Source organism: Lissotriton helveticus, chromosome 10 (genome assembly GCF_964261635.1).
Source record: "Lissotriton helveticus chromosome 10, aLisHel1.1, whole genome shotgun sequence".
NCBI lineage: Eukaryota > Metazoa > Chordata > Amphibia > Caudata > Salamandridae > Lissotriton > Lissotriton helveticus.
Window position 1 is genome coordinate 100077597 of NC_136071.1, and position 20804 is coordinate 100098400.

Consider the following 20804-nt stretch of genomic DNA (forward strand, 5'->3'; position numbering starts at 1 on the left):
ATAATTTGGCATGAGTGGTGCTATAAAACAAATGAAATGCATGTGAGAGAGGGGCTATGGAGAGATGAGGGGCACTGTATATGATGTAAAGGGAATCCGTGGAGAAAAAGGTAATGTGGGGTCATCGAAAAAGATTGCCGCACCAGCCTTGGTTCTATCACGTCATTCTACTGTCCAGCCGATACTAAATTCCACACCTACTTTTAAGTATACAGCGTATCCTAACTTAGAACAAGCATTAGAAATGCAATCGGGCTCGGATTTATTTGAGTTTGAGCTAATGGCATTGTAAATGCCAATGTATTGTTGCTATGTGTTATGGAGTGTGTTCATGTGGTGTGTACTGCCAGTGATCTTGTGAGTGTGAGAATATTGCACCGTTACTGCCTGTGATGTCCTTCTTGTGAGAAGCTTGCACCTCTGCTGCCTGTGGTCTCCTTGCGAGTGTAAGAAGCTTGCACTGCTGCTGCCTGTGATGTCCTTCTTGTGAGTGGGAGAAGATTGCACCTCAGCTGCCTGTGGTCTCCTTGTGAGTGTAAGAAGCTTGCACAGCTGCTGCCTGTGATGTCCTACTCACTACTCTACTCACTACTCTACTCTGCACTCACTACTCTACTCACTACTCTGCACTCTCTACTCACTACTCTGCACTCTCTACTCACTACTCTGCACTCTCTACTCACTACTCTGCACTCTCTACTCACTACTCTGCACTCACTACTCTGCACTCACTACTCTACTCACTACTCTACTCACTACTCACTACTCTACTCACTACTCACTACTCTACTCACTACTCCTTCCACGTGGACGTGGCAATTCCCAGCCTGCCGGCAACACCAGCTGCCGCCTGTCTCCACAGGCCGAGGCCCCACGCGCTGCTCTCGGCACGTGAAGGTTCAATAGAGTGAGACCACATCGCCCAGCTCTAGCAGAACAGCCATGTTTCCCCCGTTGAGAAATGCCGTGTCTTCGACAAAGCGGTAACCCCATTAATCCATGCTGAAAACGAGCCGACCGATGTGATACAAACAGAATGGATATTAAATGAAAAGTAACGTAGCAGGAAAAAAAGCTACTAGAAGGCACATTTCAAGCTCAGCACCCAGCGTCTGGAATAAAACTCCTGACCACGGGTCCGCTGCTCATCCGCATGGAGATGGCAACTCGGCCCTCTAAAGACATCTCGCCTTCCCTTCCATCGAAAAGGACTTGGACTGCCCCTCGTATCCCATGTAGTTATGCATAGCCCGCTCTGCCACGCTGTGCATGCGGCTGGGAACTGCCGCCCACCTCCCAATACAGCGCTTTGTTCCTGTCCAGCTATTTGTGCGCGATGTAACTGTAAACCGCAAAAAAACTATTTATTATCGTTATGACTAGTATCCACTTTATTATACTGCCCTAAACTTACTCACTTTAAAAAGCTCAATTTTAACAACTAACAAATAAAAAAAGATTTTTAGGTATAACTATCAGTGCTTTTAATTCCACAAGAGGGATTTCTGCAATTTATTATTGCTGTTTTTAGTTTCGTGCTCGCAATAAAAGATGCAGGTTATGGTCATTCTTAGCATGCCACAAATACAAAGGAAAATGACTGAAACAAGCAAGGCATGAAACATTCCTCAGATTCCTTGATCTCTTTGTTTCAAGGCCACCAGGTGGCGCTCTGGCGTCATTGATAATTCACGCTGTTCGACACAAAAGGGCGCAATTTACTGCTTGGCATCCAACCTAAATTATATCGAGCCAGGAAAAATACCATTGCCAAATACCTCATATGTCTGGCTTTCGGTTCATAGCCAAACGTGTTTGCGCGTGGAGCAAAGTAATTCACTTTATGCTAAAGGACACAGTCGCAGTGTGAATCTGTTCGCGCTTATTAAATCTGAAGCCTGTGTGCACGTGAGGAGGACGTGCGCCCGACAAACGCACTGCTCTATGGTGAACGCGCGCACACCATCTGGAATGCATTACACGGCCACCCTGACAGCTCCTAATTAAAATTAATGCACTGCCAAGCACGTAACCGCAGACAAAATGCCCAAAATGGCGCCCGACAATTACAACTGCCCAATCGCATCAAGACTACTAAAAATACATCACCGCGAGGACCAATCACCATTCAGATAACAAACAAAAAACTCGCGCACTAAGGAATGTGTCTTTCCCGAGCCCTAAGAAACTTTTTTTTTTCTTCTTTCTTTAATAATAGGATCTCGGAGCTCCGCCCCGAGCCCTAAAAACGTGATCTTCACTCACCCTAGATTAGGAGATTTCTGCTGAAACCATTACCCTAAGCTAGGCAGCCGACTGTCACAGCAGTGGACGTAAGTGATATAAAGTCGTAGCAGTATCATGACACGGATGCGCTCTTTAATTCGTCACTGCACCCTGATAGGCTTTAATGCCCATCCCCAGAATGCAAACAAGAAATCACTTTCCACAACACCACCCACTAACTTGATGCTATCTTGGCACCTAGGTTCCACCTCACAACAAGATGCCACCTACCTGACACGGGTCTCTGGGTTTTGCTGCTCCTTTATATATCAATGTAACGCTGCCACTGGAAAGCCACGTAACACATGTTTATATTTGTTTATATGTGCTGACAAAGGGTACACCTGCTGCATTTAGTAAAGCATTCTGATTGAGCCTCCTCTCGTGTTTCATGATTCTGGTAAGTTTGCACGCCAGCTAGTACCGAAGCGCCCTGAAGCTGCCCCACCTGCAACACAGGCTCAAGTGCAGCAGTGCAATAATGCCTTTGTTTGCCACAAGGCGCTCTCTTCCGGTGCAGGGGAGGAAGAGGCACGACTGGTGTGGAGCGCTTAAGTAACTAGTGAACTGTGAGGAGGGACGGATCTTCATTTTAAGCAATGGGTGACTAAGAACCCTGGGTGTCAATTATTTAAACAAAGCATGAAAATGTAAAGTCAAATGATGATATAGACCAAGATGGGTGCTATATAAGTCCTGTGTCCAGCCGGACATGGAATTTTAATGTATCAATGTATTTAAAGGTGACATAATATGCAAACAACAATGAAGCGGGACGCAATCCTGCACCCGGTACAAAGAACACAATTTGGAACAAAAATAACAAAACAAACAAAATACAGGCAAAAAATTAAATTGGAGCTGTGGTAGCATGTGTCAAACATACAATGTGACAAGCTAAACCAAATAGTGGCCACAATAATTATACATATTAGACATTGTGGTACTATTTTATATTGTCGACGTTTGGATCCCAAGCTCTTTAGATAAAAGGGATCATCATGAGGACTAAGGAAAAAAGGATTGCCTGGTATACACCAAACTGCCGGACGGTTTGGCCAGTTGCGAGGATGGTGCCGAAAGAAAGCAACGAGCCCATGCGACGCTAATTTTTGAGATGGTCACGGCACGTTTCATCTGCCGATGGTCCAATTCGTGTTATGGGTTAAGTTGATGTCGCAGAACTTCATATCACACTTTGATTTTCCGGTCCCGGGCGCTGCCTCCGCGAACAGGGAGGTGTGTTCAGCGTGGGCCGGGCGTGTTCTTCAAAGGAAGCGGCAGCAATGTGCCGTAGGTTCCTCAGCGCGTTGGCAGGAACAGTGTGTCTCCACAGCACCGTAACTCTGATGGACTATTTCTGTACCACAGTGATTTTTATGCTGCTCTGCAATACTAATGATGACCTTCGGGACGACTGGTAAAGGTCTCTCTCTTAGGAAGAGTGATTGGCATTAACATCATCTACCTACAGATAATGGGCAGGTGAGCACGTAGTTCTGCCTAGAGGGCTACACACAACAACACATCCAGCTCGCAGCAATTACTTGCTCATTGGTGACGGAGTGCACTAGTCCACTGAGAGCACGCAACACTAGAAGCTCGTACCTAAATAGAAATATATGGAGGGTGGAATCTGCTGGCTTGTACAGTGCTCTTGCCCATCAGTAATGGATGGGCCCTTTGATGAACACCCTCAATTAAATATAAATGATACAATAATCGAACCTGTATGTGGCATGGTGCCTAGGCCCACCCTTTTAAACAAAAAGACCAGAGTATATTTTTGTTTTAGATACTTTATTGTACAGCTAGGTAAGAATCCACGTAGGCTGCTATTAGATACCAACCAGACATCTCGGAATCAATAAACCTCATAGTGCCCATTACAAAGCGCCAGATTCACAGCTTTGGGTTCTAATATCTGGTTCCTTCTGGAGAAATTCTCAAAATGGATTGCAGACATTAACCGCAGAAGTATGTTGAAGTCAAAAGACTATTTGCTCAAATGTCTGAGAACACTGCAATATCCACTGATTGATTTGGGGACCAAGGGGCACAGACACATTCCCACAATGTAGGTTGAGAGGTCAAAAGAGAGAAAAAATAAATCCGGTTAGGATTCAGCAGCTTCCGCCTGCGCTTTTCTTTCAGCTATCATTCTATGTTTCTGCTTCATGAGGCACTTCCGGGCATTCCCATACGCGCCCAGATCCGCATCTGCAAAACAAGAGCCACAGTTAACGTCGACGGTCCATAGTCAATAATGGGATTCAGCCGACAGGTCATACACCTCTACATCTTGTTACTCAGCCTTCCCAGACAACCTGAGAACATAATCTCAGGGCGTCATTCATACAAGTTGTAAAGTTCAAAGTTATGCTACCAGGTTGGTGCTAAACTTGAAAGCTAAAGATCACATTTCACAAGCTTTTTTGGTTCTCTCCACTTGCTCCCGGCTAAGAAGCACATTTATTTGCCTTACTCGCAAAAAGGCCATTCTTATAGCTGGTCAGTTCTTAAAAAGTGTTTTAAGTGGTGTTACATTTCATGATTACATCAAGATATCAAATGTAATAACATCATGTAGAATGTGTAGAAACACGCTATAAAAAGAACATACAGTTATAATTCATTAAAAGCATTGTGCAAAGTCTCTTGGTTCAAATGGCAATTAGTCGAGTTTTGAGCTTCTTGATCTAAAAGCAGCCCGCAAGAAACTACAAAAAGAAGAGTATGGTCATTGGGCAAAAGCTGCAAATACGCAAGTGCTACACAGGCATGTCTGAATTTCATAACTTTTAAAAAGGGACCGGAGGAACAGTCTCCAGGGGTAGCTAAAATATTAACATAAGAGGACAAAAGTGGAAGGTGTCCTGTGTTGACCCTAGCGCTGCGGCCACAGGGCCCACTCACGTTTGCAGGGAAGAAACTAGACGTAGGCACCGGGAGATGGTGAAGCTGACTGAATCTAAACCGAGTTACTAAAGATCTATCAGAAGCACTTGAGAGTAGACAGGTATTTCTCCATACCCTGCAATAATTTTAGTAAGACAAGCCCTGTCACAGTTGCTTTCATAAGCTCAATATTATCGCGGTGAGCAGCGGCATGTATAAAAAACAACTCCTTTACTATACTCTGGTCCTGAGGCCTCACTGTATTGCGTTTAAGAAACATATCTTCCCTGCCTAAAGCCATAAAGGACTCCTTTACATACCGTAACCAGGGGATTTTAAGGGCATGATCTAGTGACAAACAGTCTAAAAAAATTGAGTGATTTAACTGGGCATCTTACCAAGATCATATCTTCACCCAACACAACAAGGGCTTCTTTGCCACCAAATCAACTATGTAATTGCCTCCAAGTTCTTTGTGTATGGAAAACAAGGGGGTGCCCTGTGGGGCCTTCAGAATTAGTTTAAGAAACTTGTTTGGAGCGAGCTGTACCTTATTAGCCGCTGTATATCCCAAAAACGTTGCTACCGTATAAGAACTTGGAGATACATATAGACTGGTATAAGTTTAAAATCACGCCTGGAGAGCAAGATCCCAATCTGTGGGCAAAGTTGGCAATAGCTCTCATAGATTTATTCATGTCGCACAACTTTCCCTCCATCAGTTGTTTCCAGTTAAGTTTAGCATCAAATAAGATTCCCACATTGGGGAAAGCTGGGACCTTCTCTAAGTTGTGGGCTCCTGCCTTAAATGTTTTAGACCTAGTCGCCCGAGGGCCAACTTCCAAAACGTACGATTTTGTGAAATTGACCATTAGGTCCAACCTGTCCATAAAAGAAATAAACCCATCGATCAAAACTTGGAGGCCCAAAGGTGTGTGTGCCATCAGCAAAGCATCGGAGGAGTATAATAAAACTAGCAATGATTTCCTGCCCACTCGGGGGCAATCAGACAGTAATAAGGACAGCGAGGCTTCTAAACCATTAATTTAGATGGTAAATAAAAAAAGGGGTAGAACGCAACCTTGGCGGTTCCCCCTATTGCAGTTAAAATTATCTTTAAGGCCCGCCCCCTGTGAGCATCTAACTGCTGCTGTGGTGTGGGATGGAAGGTTCATTAGTAAAGTTATGATAGCAGGCTCTATTCCCTGGGAACTAAGAAGGTCCCACAGTTTATTGCGGTTCACCCTTTCAAAGGTGGACATAAGGTCTATAAAACTTAAAAATAGGGCACCACGTTGAGCTACAGTGGTCACTAATAAGTAGAGGTGAATACATTGCTCGTAGTTGATTGTCCTGAACGGAAACCGAACTGCACCTAAGAGATTATTCGATTTGTGTCAGCCCAGGCAGAGTCTAGTCAATAAAACCCAACCCATAACTTCAACTATGGAGTCAATGAAGGATATGGGGCAGTAACAATTGGGGTTGTCCTTATCCCATGTCTTAAAAATCGGAATAATGGTGGCAGTTAACCAAGAAGACAGCATCCCTTTCCTTGCTGCTGCGTCAGAACTGGGGCCAACACGTTTATGTTGTCCCAGAAAAGATACGGAGGGATCCCATCGGGTCCTGGTGCCTTGATGCCCAGGCATACTTCCTCCAAGGAGAAAGTAACTGGTGTATCACCTGGGCAGTGTTCTCTCTCATTAGGTGACCCTTCGCAATGCCCAAAGTTGTACACTCCTTCAAAGTGGTCGATCCACTGTTCCGGGGTAATATGACGGAATAACGCGGGCACTGATGGCTCTGAAAAACAAGGTCTGTTTATGACCTGCCAGAAAAAGTGTACTATTCCTCTGCTCACTCACTTGGGCTAGCTCGTCCCATGCCTGTCTCTGTAGCAAATGCCTCTGTTCTTTCAGTGCCCCCTTGTAATTGCTACAGCAGTTTGCCACCCGCGCTCTATCGCTAAGAGACTGCTTCAAGGCTTTCTCCAGGAGACGGAGGGCCCAAGAGCACTTGCTGTCAAACCAGTGCAGGGGCAGGGCCAGCCACGGGCACCGAATACAAACCAGCGACAGACTGGGCGATGAAATAAATGAGCTTAGAATCTCTTCACCAGAGGCTAAGGGGTCTAAGCAGGTTCGTATCTCCTTCCGACGGGTTTTGAAAAGAGTGCGAGTTTAAACCTTGGTGTCTATCTGCGACCAGAGTAGTCGCCTCCCCTGGTCAGTTAAAGATAATATTCCTGGGGGCATATGAGGATGCTCCGACTGGCAGTGGCAGCGGCAGCTCCTCCGCTAAGGCGGAGGAGCATCGCCCCACTGCTTTTTTGCAGTGAAACAAAGGTAAAATAAAAAGATAATAACTCGCATTATTATCATTGTATTTTCTCCATTTTTGGCAGCTGTGCATGACGGGGCAGGGAAGGGATGGTATCCCCCTCCTGAGTGCACAATGACTGCTTGGCCAGCACTCTCGGGTCGCCCAAAACAGTCCTGCGTACTTTGCATGTTCTTCATGCAGGCTGCATTACAAGTTCCCAGTCAGCGTCTGAGCACCAAAACACAGCGCTCAGACCAACCACAACGCTGCTAAGGCAGAGTTATGATTGGCTGACTGGGAGCTTGGGTGTGCTGCCTGTTAAGGCTGAGCGAGGGTGGACTGCGGAGGAGAGATGCGGTGAGGAAGCGGTGAGACAGAAAGTTTAGCTTGAAAGGGTTAGTCATGTTATCCTGGGTGAATACGAGATTGTGAGAGTGTAAAAAACTGTTCAGTTCTGCACCTTCTGGGGAGTGCTCCATATGCGCGCCCTCGTTTATCATGTAGGTTTGGTTGCTGTGCAATGAATGTAATGAGTTTGGGCACAGGTGGCAGTTCAAGCCCCTGCCAAGATAAGATTCTCTTGAGTAAGGCACTCCCACATTGAGTCAATAGCGCTACTTAAAACTGAGAGGTTTGAGGGCCCTCTCTTCCCCCTTTTTGCATTGTAAAAGTTGATAAATGCCAAGCAAAGAGATCTCCCAATTTAAGGCCCGGGAACACTTTGGAGTCCCACTTCACTGTCTTCACGGACCCACAATGCTTGAGGGCTACAAAAATAATTAAGCCCCGCTCGCTCTTCCCGCTCTAGAGTCCACGGTCGGGCCGAAAACGTTTTAAACCCCTCAAGTAATTGTTTTTGACTTCCCACGTCACCTGAAGACATATGATATTGAAGGACTTAGTAAACAAAAATCCACCTTGAGTCTAAAAACTTTGCAGAAAGACTTGCCACGTTCCACGAGATGAGGCATAAATCTTTCCCAGTACCCTGGCTGTGGCCTAACAGGGCGGTTATAAGGCTGACAGGAGAGTCTGTGACTCCATGGGAAGGTAACCTGCTAAAATGATGCTCTAAATTTAAATAGGCGAGTCCTCAGTGTCTGGAGCGTCTCGTAGGGGCGGCCCTAGGAGAAGGCCCTGGGGTATGCTTCTGTTGTCACTCTCTGGGAGTCAATCCAGGTCATTGAGATCCGCCAGAGAGGGGTAACGATTTGAAGGTGTCTGAAGCCCGCTAATGGCTGAGCCCTACTTAGAATGCTCTGAGAGGGTCTATAAAAGAAATCCAACTGAAGTGGTTTGATACCAGATTCAGGAAAATAAGTTTGGGAAAAGCAACTCAAGATATTTCTTACCATTTCTGGGTGTATGATCGTAACGGTTACACAGTCGCCCTCAAAAGATTTCCGGGAGGACCCTATCCATGAAACCCTCCGAGCCATCAAGATGTTCCTGTAGTGTCAAGACTATAGTGTAAGGGCAACAAGTTGGGGGGTGGGGGGGGGAGGTTAATTACCAGTAAGAGGGGACTATTAGTGGCAGAGCCAGGAATTTGTGTAGTTACTACGGGGCTGCATGCCGGGAGATGCTGGCTAGCAAAGGCTAAATCCTTACCATAAGAGTGAGAATTGAGAGGTTGGGTATGAGCCTTCTGACTTGTGGCTACCGTTAGCGTAGGATTACCAATGCGAGGCTGTCCACAGCTTGAGTGATCAGTGGGAGGCAAGTCAGTAAACGTGGTTTGAATCTGCGGGGGTAGGGATGTGGAAGCTTTATTGATGGAGGACAGAATTCTCTCAGATCTACCAAGCATTTCTCTTGAGTCAGCCAGCAATTTTGTCCCAGTACAGAGCCATTAAACCAGTGAGTAGGTCTGTGATTTTCTGCATTAAGAGATTCTAAAAGTCCTCTATAGTCCAAGGAGTGTTTCTTGCGTGTTCACTACCGGGCCCCTTCCGTGTCTCTTGTGGATCATCAAACATTTTGGCCTTACGCTTCTGTTTAGGGGCAGGAAGGATCATCAAGTCTGTGCTAGCATGTAAGGTCAAGGCAGCAGTGCTGTTAGTGAGGACCAGGCTGGGGGTGAGACAATCTGGGACTATCAATGATACCTGTGTCTCTGACTCCTGAACATGTAGGATGGCAGAGTGAGGAGCCTTCAGGGACAATGACGGGAAGAGCCTCCAGGACCTACAGAGAGCCTCCTTTCCGCCCGGTCAATTTCTTTTGAAATGGGCCCCACAGCTTTTGCTAGGAAGGAATCAAAGGTTGAACGGTTCTGTAGTAGGGGATCTCTGTGTATAGTCATAATCTAGTGAATAGTCCCGCCCATGTGCGTGGACCCCGGAGCAATCAAAAATAATCTCTTACAGTGTCAAAAAATGCAGAAAATGCATAGACACTTAAGAGAGAATTTAAAGACAGATAATGCAGCCAAAAAGGCTACACTGTCCAGTACTTCAACTAGAAATTCCACCATAAAATCCACAAAACAGCAAAGCCTGTACAGATTTCCCTTGCTTAACAGCAAAATCCCTCAGGAATGATAGAGAGAAGAACCTGGACAGACAAGCCCCATAGGCTGCCATTATGTGGCTTAATTAGGATACTGTGCCTTTAAGGAACCTTCCAGAACCTTCTCTCAGTATCCCAGAATGCATAGCAGGTCCAACTTAGCCTCAGTTCTTTTTTCCGGCTCCTGCAAGCAGGACCCTGGAGCATTGAGCTCTCCCTTTTCAAGGGTTTTTGTTAGTGTTTTACACTGATTTCGATTTTTGGTACTTTTAAAGTACTTTGGTGGCTTTCTTTCTGTGTTTCTGCACTCTTTTTTGTCCATAATGCCTGCATTATTCGACAAATGCCCTGAGTGCTCAAGAAAGAAGGCCAGGTCAGACTCCCATGAGGTCTGTATTCTCTGCCTTCCCTCTTCCCACATTCCTGAGGAGTGTGTGATCTGCAGAAGCTTCTCTGGAAGGACCCTGAAGGAGAGGAAGAAGATCAGGCTTCAGGGACTTGAGGAGAGAAAGTTGAAGGCACGAGGTGGGTCAGGAGGGGCTCCTTCTACCCATGCTGAGGCCTCTGGGGGGCTCCCCAGGGGCAGGAAGACCAGCCCTCGCCCAAGGTCTCCGTCTGGGTCAGTTGCGCTGACCACGACGTCGAGGGGACGGTCAACGGCCAGTTCCAGGTCTCCCCAGGGCTCTGGGTCGAGAAAACGTCGCCCGTCGACGTCGAGGAACGTGTTCCGGCCGCCGTCGAAGCCGGTGTCGATATCCTCGTCGTCGCTGTCGGCGTCGAGTGGTCGACATCGGAGGGCCCGGCGTCGGCGCTCGCCGTCGAGGCGACACCGCCGTTCGCCGTCGAGGACATCGTCGTCGAGGGGATCCTCGTCGTCGAGGTCGCCGTCGAGACGGAAGGCGTCTCCGGCGCCGAAGAGGTCGACGTCGAAGCATTCCAAAAGACCGACGTCGAGACGGTCTAGGAGATCGACGTCGAGAAGGTCAGAGAGGTCGACGTCGAGAAGGTCCAAAGTGTCGACGTCGAAGCGATCCAAGAAGTCGACGTCGAGGCCGGCGAAGAGGTCGAGGTCGCCGTCGAGGCACCATCGCCCGTCGTCGAGGTTCCGTGGCTCGTCGATCTGGTCGGGGTCGACGTCGAGACGGAGACACGGTTCGACGTCGAGAAGTGTGATTCGGTCGACGCCGAAGGACCGTTCGACGTCGAGGGGACATCGGTCGTCGTCTGGACACCGGTCTTCAACGTCTGGAGGTCCTAAGGACAGGCCCAGGACTGTGGGGGGCTCCCCACGCTCCGGAAGAGATGGTGGCTCGCCGGGAACGGCGCATTCCGGGGTGGATACTCCGATGAAGCCTTCTACGCCTCCTTCGCGGCCTGCTGTGCCGAAGGGCCCGCCTCCGAAGGCCCCTACCCCACCTCCGAAGCCGGCTCCGCAGAAACCGCGTCCGGTTGCTCCTCCACCCCCGGTCCAACCGAGGGCGGTGTCGATGCCTAAGTTTCCGACGCCTCCGAAGAAGACTCCTAAGAAGCCTAGGACTCCTGACCCTGGGAGGCCGAAGGAGCGTCCGAGGCCCAAGAGGTCTAGGTCTCGCTCGGGGAGACGGGACAGATCAAGGAGTGGCCGTGGATCTTCCTCACGATCCAGGCGTCATCACAAGAGACGTCGGTCCAGGTCACGTTCTCCATCTGGGACCCGTTCCTACTCGCCCACGCTGTCCGATTCGCCGGAGACTAGGGTGTCTCCTATAGACGATATAAGCACATTTCAGGAGGTTCTCCTGCGTGGAGCGGCGAAGTTGGGCATTGAGGTTGAAGCACCTACGGCTTCTACCTCGGTGATATTTGAGACATTACACAAAAGGCACTTGTCTCGCCCCCTGTTACCTCTGGTGCCGGGGCTCCTTGAGCCCGCCGAACAGCTATTCCTGACGCCGGCAACGGTGAAGTCTGTACCTTCCAGGATCCTAAAAAAGTACAGGGCTCCGGACTCAGACCCAGCCTTCTTGAGGAAGGACCCGGTACCGGATTCGGTCATCGTGACTGCTGCACGGAAGCTTCATGCCACCTCCCCGGCGTCCACGGTGCCTCCGGACAAGGAGAGCCGTTGGATCGATTCCGCTGGTCGCAAGGCGTGTGGGACATCCGCCTCGTCCATGAAGGCTGCCAGTGACTCGGCTTTGCTGGGACGTTACGACCGGTCCCTGTGGGACTCGATGGAGCAGTTCGCAGACCTTGTCCCTCGAGACCGCAAGGAGGACTTTGTGGAGATCGTCAAGGAGGGGATGCTGGTCTCTAATCAGGCCATCGGCGCCGCAGCGGACATATCATTGCTGTCCGCGCACGGATATTGCCACGGGATTCACCAGAGACGCCACGCTTGGCTCAGGTTGACGTCCTTGAAACCGGAAGCACAGCAACGCGTGGCGAATCTCCCGTTTTCCGGAGATACCCTCTTCGGGAAACACGCGGATGATGAGATGGCCAGGATGAAGGCCGAAGCGGAGACCCTGACGGCAGTGGGCTTGGAGAAGCCCAAGGAAAAGAAACCCTTCCGACAGTACCAACGTCGGTTTGGGTCGCAGGGTCGTGGAAGGGGGCAGTCTGCTGGACAACATCAACAGCAGCAGCAGCAGCAGCAGTACAGGCGGCCCTTCCAGAAGCGACAGGGTGGTAGAGGTCGTCAACAGTCCTCTACCGCGACCAAGGGCCCGGCCGGGTCCCGTCCCTGAGCTGTTACTTCCCCCTCGTCCGTTACCCGCTCCGGTGGGGGGAAGCGTTCAATTTTTTCTGGCAGAGTGGAGAAAAATTACTCAGGACAAGTGGGTGCTGAATATTGTTTGCAATGGATACAGTCTACGTTTCACCAGCCCTCCTCCATCGATTCCTCCCGTCAGCTCGCAGTATCAACTGCGCGAGCTTCAGGCGGAGGCGGACATTCTGCTAAGGAAAAGGGCGATCGAAGACGTACCTCTGTCTCAAAGAGGAAGAGGTCTTTACTCTCGGTTCTTTCTTGTCCGCAAGAAGGACAAAAACGAGTTCAGGCCCATTCTGGATTTGCGACAGGCAAACAAGTGGATTCGCAGAGAAAAGTTTCGCATGCTGTCGTTGCATCAGATCTACCCTCAGCTGCAACGAGGAGATTGGATGTGTGCCATAGATCTACAGGACGCATACTTCCACGTGCCCATTGCATGCAAACACAGGAAATTTCTGCGCTTTCAAGTCGGCACCAATCATTATCAATACACGGTGCTACCCTTCGGACTGAAGTCTGCACCCAGGACATTCTCAAAATGTATGGCAGTGGTAGCGGCGCACCTGAGGAAGAACAAGGTGTTTGTCTACCCGTACCTGGACGATTGGTTGATCAAGGCCTCCTCCTTCTCGGAAGCTCAAGCACACTTCCAGAAGACGTGCGTTCTCTTGAACAAGCTGGGGTTGCACATCAACATGTCCAAGTCGGTCCCGATTCCGGTACAGTGCATCCAGTACTTGGGGGCCTCCATCGATACGCTGTCAGCAAGCGTGTCTCCTTCGGAAGAGCGACGTTTATCACTCGTTCGGAAGGCTCAGGCTCTCATGAAAACTCCGTCTACGACTGTGAGGACGGTGTCTTCTCTACTGGGGTCGATGGCCTCTTGCATCTTTCTCACTCCACACGCACGGCTACAGATGAGACCTCTGCAGGAGTGCTTGGAGGATCAGTGGGACCAGAGGAGAGGTTCTTGGGACGACAGGATACGACTGTCTCTACATGCTCTTCAGTCTCTGAAGTGGTGGTGCTCGAAGGAGAATCTCCTCAGAGGCGTTCCCTTCCACAAGAACATTCCCACACAGACCATCGTGACGGATGCGTCTCTCCAAGGTTGGGGGGCGCATTCCGGAGACCTGCAAATTCAAGGGACGTGGTCCCCGACGGAGTCCACGTACCACATCAATTTCCTGGAACTGAGAGCTGTTCACTTGGCACTGAAGGCCTTTCATCCGTCCTTTCAGACCAACTCTCTGCTTGTTCAGACGGACAACACGACAACGATGTATTACCTCAACAAGCAGGGGGGCTCGAGATCGCGCACTCTGTCGCAGGAGGCGCAGGCGATCTGGCACTGGCTTCTGGCTCGAGGACTGTCGATAACGGCCACCCATCTGCCAGGTGTGCAGAATGTTCAGGCAGACGAACTGAGCAGAATCGTGCAGGAAAACCACGAATGGGTCATAAACGACGAAGTACTAGGAGAAGTCTTCGCAAGGTGGGGAACTCCAGACGTAGATCTGTTTGCCACCGCCGAAAACAGCAAATGCCGAGGCTTCGCCTCCAGGTACTACCAGCCGGGGACGCTGGGGAACGCGTTATGGATCAACTGGTCGAACAGCTTTCTGTACGCTTTTCCACCAATTCCCCTGATTCCGGCGGTTCTCATCAAGCTGTCTCAATCCAGGGCGAGGATGATTCTGATTGCCCCGGAATGGCCCAGACAGTGGTGGTTCACGGACCTACTTCACCGATCTCTCCTTCCTCACATGAAGCTGCCGTGCAGGCCGGACCTTCTCACGAAGTTCGGGGGGCGGATGGTGCACCCCAACCTCTCGTCTTTGAGTTTGGCGGCATGGCTCCTGAAATAGTGCAATATGGCCATCTGAATCTCCCAGAGGATTGTATGGGCATACTGAAGGAGGCTAAGCGACCTTCCACTAGGACTTCCTATGCTTACAAGTGGAAGAGGTTTTGCATCTGGTGCAAGTCTAAGAACTATGACCCTACGTCATGCAAGGAAGATGTCATCCTTCCATATCTGCTTCATCTAGCGCAGTCGGGCCTTAATGTCCATTCCATTAAGGTTCATCTGGCTGCTTTGACTGCCTACAGGAAAGGCCCTTCACAGACTTCCTTTTTCCAGATCCCTGTGATCAAAGATTTTTTGGAAGGCTTGAAGAAAGTGTTCCCTCCTGTCAGGCTTCCTTCGCCTTCATGGGACTTGAATGTGGTGCTGTCCAGATTGATGAAGGAGCCTTTTGAACCCATTCATAAGGCTTCGTTGCAGCGCCTGTCCTGGAAGGCGGCGTTCCTCGTGGCCATTACATCGGCCCGCAGGGTGAGTGAGATTCAGGCATTGTGTTGCCAAGAACCTTATACTGTATTTCATAATGCTAAAGTTGTTATGCGTACTCACCCTAAGTTTCTTCCCAAGGTTGTTTCTGATTTTCATATCAATCAGACTATCACTTTGCCTACGTTCTTTCAGAATCCTTCATCTCCGGCGGAAAGGTCTTTACATTCCCTGGATGTGCGGAGGGTGCTGAAGTTTTATCTTGATAAGACTAAAGACATTCGTAGGTCAGACCAATTGTTCGTCAATTATGGCTCAGTCAGGACAGGTCTTGCTACCTCTAAACAGTCCATCTCGAGGTGGATTGTGTCCTGCATACAGTTGTGTTACTACAAAGCTAATAAGACCTTAGGAGGTAAGCCTAAGGCTCATTCCACCAGGGGCAAAGCTGCTACGACAGCTATGCTCCGTAATGTTCCCATTGCAGAGATCTGCAAGGCGGCCACTTGGAAGTCGGTCCATACCTTTGCTAAGCATTACTGCCTGGACACTGATGCCAGGGCAGACGCTCAGGTTGGGCAGGCTTCGCTGCGGAATCTGTTCGCACAGTAGTGGCGTTATTTTATTCTCCACCGCCGCTTGGTGTGGGGATGGGCTTGCCATTCTATTCACTAGATTATGACTATACACAGAGATCCCCTACTACAGAAGGAGTAGTTTCTGTCCTGTAACTCCAGTTCTGTAGTAGGGGTATCTCTGTTATAGTCATAAGCGCCCTCCCGCCTCCCCGGTGGAGTGTTGTTCATGATCATAATGCTACAGGTCTGGCGTTTTCTGCGCCTTCAAAAAGAACTGAGGCTAAGTTGGACCTGCTATGCATTCTGGGATACTGAGAGAAGGTTCTGGAAGGTTCCTTAAAGGCACAGTATCCTAATTAAGCCACATAATGGCAGCCTATGGGGCTTGTCTGTCCAGGTTCTTCTCTCTATCATTCCTGAGGGATTTTGCTGTTAAGCAAGGGAAATCTGTACAGGCTTTGCTGTTTTGTGGATTTTATGGTGGAATTTCTAGTTGAAGTACTGGACAGTGTAGCCTTTTTGGCTGCATTATCTGTCTTTAAATTCTCTCTTAAGTGTCTATGCATTTTCTGCATTTTTTGACACTGTAAGAGATTATTTTTGATTGCTCCGGGGTCCACGCACATGGGCGGGACTATTCACTAGATTATGACTATAACAGAGATACCCCTACTACAGAACTGGAGTTACAGGACAGAAACTACTCCTTCAGATTCATGGGTGTCATAGTGGGCATAGCTTTCCTTTTCCCCATAGTCACTCTATCGCAGAAAACCACCGGGGGGGGGGGGCAGAACCACATGGCCACAGTATGACGGGATGGCTACTTATTGCGGAATCTTCTCATGTTCCCTGCTGCCAAATATGCCGCTGTAGTCACTGCACCGGGAGAGTTGGGAGGTGAGGGCTTGATCGAGGAGGCTGAAGAACTAAGAGAGCAGGCCCAGCCCAGCTTCTCCGGCTGCTGACTGGCGCAGATGGGCCCGTTCTTAGTCCGGGCAATGCCCGGGCATGACCCACGCAGTGGAGCCGCCTCCCGGAATTTGAAGAGCTCTTCCAGGCGCAGGGAACGTGCGTCAGCGACTTCCAGTTGGAAGGAATCCTGGGGGTTGTGGTCTGCCTGCGCCACAGCGCTTCTCACAGCCCAAAATGTATGGATTAGAGATGGTCACTGGTGGGTTGTTCACTTTTACTTAGAAAGATCTCAAACTTAAAATAGAACTAGTCAGTCCCTCTTTCAGCGGGCTCAGTGGTTCCGTGGTGGGGGTCGAAACAAACTGCTCAAAATCACAATTCGGAAATTATACTCATCATTAATTCTCCTATCTTTCCAAAGGATACAAAACTTTCTGCCTGTACCTAACCCCCCTAACCTTGCACTAAAAGTATGCAGGTGAGTTCTACACAGCACTGTTCTCCGAAACCATCCTTGCTGAGCACAACAGTCATCCTCTTTTCTATTCAATGAAGAATTATTGTTGACGCAGTATATACTGCTTTTTTATGGAGTGGTTAAAAGACTGCAAGCATTTATTATTTGAAAGGAAGGGATTCTATAGAGTTTATTCTTCAATGCCAAATGGATTACACTTTGTGCTTTTTCCCAATTAATGAATTGTTGAGATGATACTGGAAGCTGGTGAAAGAACAATACTCCCACCGTAAAACAAGTTTTGTAATTCCACGCCCAGTAAAGTCATCAGAATAATCTCCTTTAACCACACGCATGATACATTAAATGCATAAATGTAATGAAAGGGAAGCAAGTGGAACACCAACATTAATGGTCTCAATCACTCCCTCACTGGAGGTAGAATAAATAATTCAGAGAAACTGTTGGCTGTAGATACCTGTAAATCCCTTCTCCCTCATCTGCAGAGCTTTCCGCATGGATGATCTTATAACCAGTGTTTAATTTGTAAATGAAAGAGTGCCAGTGCCCAAAGCTCCGACTCAGAATTCTGTGACTGGTGCAATGAAACGTCTGCTTCTTTAATTCACTACCAGTCACTCCTTTACAAAACTTTAACTTACTTTTGTATGTACTTCCTTTCTCAGTTTGTGATGGGTTTTCCATCTATGCCTTCCTCGGTCTTTCCTGTTTGTGTGTTTTCCCCTCTTTTGCTCTCGGGGAATAACGGATGTAGAAAAATAAGTGCCAGTCCCCAAAAATAAGTGTTGGTTTCCCCTATCCCTTCTCGAATTGAGCACTACTTGCAACCTTCAGGGATTGGAAGTTGCAAGTTGGGGAATGTCGTGCCAGTAAGCAACGCGTCACTGATACAAAACATAAGGCCCATTGTTGGGAGGCAAAATGGACAAATAATGCTTTTTCGGAAGGCTGATAATGAGTGTACATTTGGCTAAGGCCACTCTGATTGCCCTTGGACCATTTATATTGTGGTCCTCACACTTAGAATTTGTTTTTGGGTTGTTGGAGGTGCTAGCACAGAGACAGAGAAGTCCGTCCAAATAGCAAGCACTTTTAAAGTAAAGTGAGAATGTGTGCAGCGTAGGGCACTTTGAAAGCATAAAGGAAAGAGTAGATATGTTTGACATAGAAGCATAACTGTGAGTAAGGAGTAGCATTTGCCCCTTGGCTCCAATGTCCTGCTGTGGGCGGGCTTGCCTGTGGAATGCAAGGAGTGCGGCCGCACAGCGACAACTATTAAATAGGAGTTCGTTATTTTGCCCATGCTCAGGAGGAAAACTGATGCGCTGCTTCCTCAAAATGGCAACCGTGTGCAGCACGTTCTTCAAAAGAAAACCGACTCCCCAGGTGAGACCCAGAAAGCCCACAAAAAAACTGAAAGAGGAGCAGACGGATCTCACGCTAGCACACAGTCAAACAATGAAGGCAGACTCTAGAACTAATAACAAGCAATTAATTTGTTTCTACATGCTGGAAACAGCAAGAAGTCACTTTAAAAGCCATGTAGAGGATAAAATGATATTAAAAGGATCAGACTATCTAGAAATAATTACAGATATACAAAATAAAAATCAAAGAGTAGTTTAAGATTTGATTATAGGTCTGGATCAAAAAGCAATGAAAAGGAGCAATGAAATTCAGCAACTGGAGATTTTTCATTCTCCAACCCAATGAAGGGTATAGTGAGGCATAGCTCATTCTGCACTCTAGTAAATAATCACAGTAATCTGCTATGATCTAATACAGAGTAGTCCGTAATCAGATCTAGGGTAAAATAATCAACTTAATCTGCATCATAATAAATAATCAGAGCAATCCCCCAGATTCTATTAGAAAACTAAATATTGTTCTGCATACTAATATATGGTAAAATCATCTATTTTTTGTGAAGTTTTTTTCTTTTTCTTTTAAACTAAACACAGCGAATCTTAATGCCGCTGGAACCTGGCTCAGGTGGATCATTATTTAATTTGATAAAGTGCAAACTTATTTTATTTTACATCATGATGAATAAGCAAATAATGCTGATAAAATTATACCTGCTTTACAAACACATTTAAGCACAGTCAGACACTTTGGAATCACTCACATCTTGACCGAAAGCCCTTTGCAACCTCCTCAAACTGTTGCACTTCCTTGGCACAGTTCTGGATGTAGCTGTTCCCTTCCCGCTGATGGCAGGCTTGCATCCTCTTCTGGACTATCTGCACTATCGCCTGGTCAACTTTACTACGTAAAAGAAAGAGAACAGAAGTACTGTGGATATATTTATGATTGGTGCACAAATCCTTCGCACGCACATACATATAATGTATTTATCTTGGCTATTCTTATGAAGGCAGTCACAACAAGAGATGTACAACAGGACCTCGCAATAAGAGGCCAGCGTTGAAACTTTAAATGAAACTTGAAAAGGCGTACAGCAAAAAGACAAGTAGAAATGTCCTGGAATGAAAGAAGATATTGTTTGGAGGAAGCCATGACACACACAGTGACAGGTGTGTCATGGCAACTCCCCACTCACCCAACAAAATATAATCAACATCTTTTACGCTTTTTAGGTTTGCTTTAATCCCACATTCTCCCTTTTTTGCATTCCACTGCATTAGGATGATGCATGCACGGGTGGAAGAGTGGATGGGATAGATTTCCTTGCCACAGAGTTGTTGGACCAGGTACCAAGGCATTATGATTTGAAAATATTGAAATGCTTACATATTAGCTACTGTTCATGTGTTTTTTTCATTTTACATTTTCGGGAAAAACAAATGCTGATGAATATCGATTTTAATATTGGATTCAATGTGTTAATAATACCAGAACGTAGCTGAAAAGCTCTTAAAATGATGTACAGAAGTGTTTATTAACTTATTTTGGTTAGGCCACATTTTGCAAAAGTCTCCATTTAATTTAATAATTATGCGGTCTGTTGCTCAATCCGGTTTCTTTCCGACTCTCAACTCATTCCTGTGTGTATTTGTCCTTCCACAGCTCTGCAGAGTGACACTAAATTATATCACAGTTGTGTGCATGTATTGGGAATTAACTTTTGTAGAGTTTCTAATGTTGCAAGTGCTCATGGTTCTTCTGCTGTAGTTCAATTGCTGGGCATAGTACTTTTCCAATAGTGTATGGTCTATTGCTTACGGTGCACATCAGTTGAGTTTTCTATGACAACGTGACGCCGAAGATGTTTGAAGCTTTCTTAGAAATGGGATAGAGTTATAGGCCATAGGATGACGATTCATACTCCGATTTACTCCATATTGGTTACTTTAGTCATGTCATGATGAAACTGCAAATTTCTCTCATTTGCTATGCAAGAATTGTGTACAAGAACCCCCTGATTTGGGGGTGTGCCAGAAGACTTTCCTGTAGCTATGCAGCACAATTTCTTATGATTTTGCTTTTCATTTGGGATTTAAGAAAAATCTGATTTCCTGACTTCTGAGCCTTTATGGTATTTATAATTTACTCTAAACCACTTGGTTTCTGAGATTTTTGTAATAAAAGCCTTTAACGTTTCCCTGATTTAGAACTCATTTATTGAGTGGTTCTAATTACTGATTTGCTACTCTGCTTAACTAAATGTCGAGTCTATTGATGGGGAGGGTGCCTTTTAATGCAAGATAAACCCAGAACGGTATCGACGGATGTCAATTTTGGGCGTTTTGCATTTTGAGGTGTCCTAAAAGTGGGGTTCGGGGTTTTGCTTGCACACTATGC

General features: G+C 47.3%; 1 protein-coding gene across 1 annotated transcript in view; it reads right to left on the reverse strand.

Moving 5' to 3' along the window:
- Nucleotides 1–4069: 4069 nt before the first annotated feature.
- Nucleotides 4070–20804, reverse strand: part of NDUFB10 (NADH:ubiquinone oxidoreductase subunit B10) — a 34259-nt gene continuing 17524 nt past the window's right edge. The window contains exons 3-4 of the mRNA XM_078664868.1: nt 19168–19307; nt 4070–4506 (exon numbers count right to left, since the gene is read on the reverse strand). Of these exons, the coding sequence (XP_078520994.1) occupies nt 4403–4506; nt 19168–19307 (244 nt within the window). The 3' untranslated portion in view covers nt 4070–4402. The remainder of the gene's footprint in view (nt 4507–19167; nt 19308–20804) is intronic.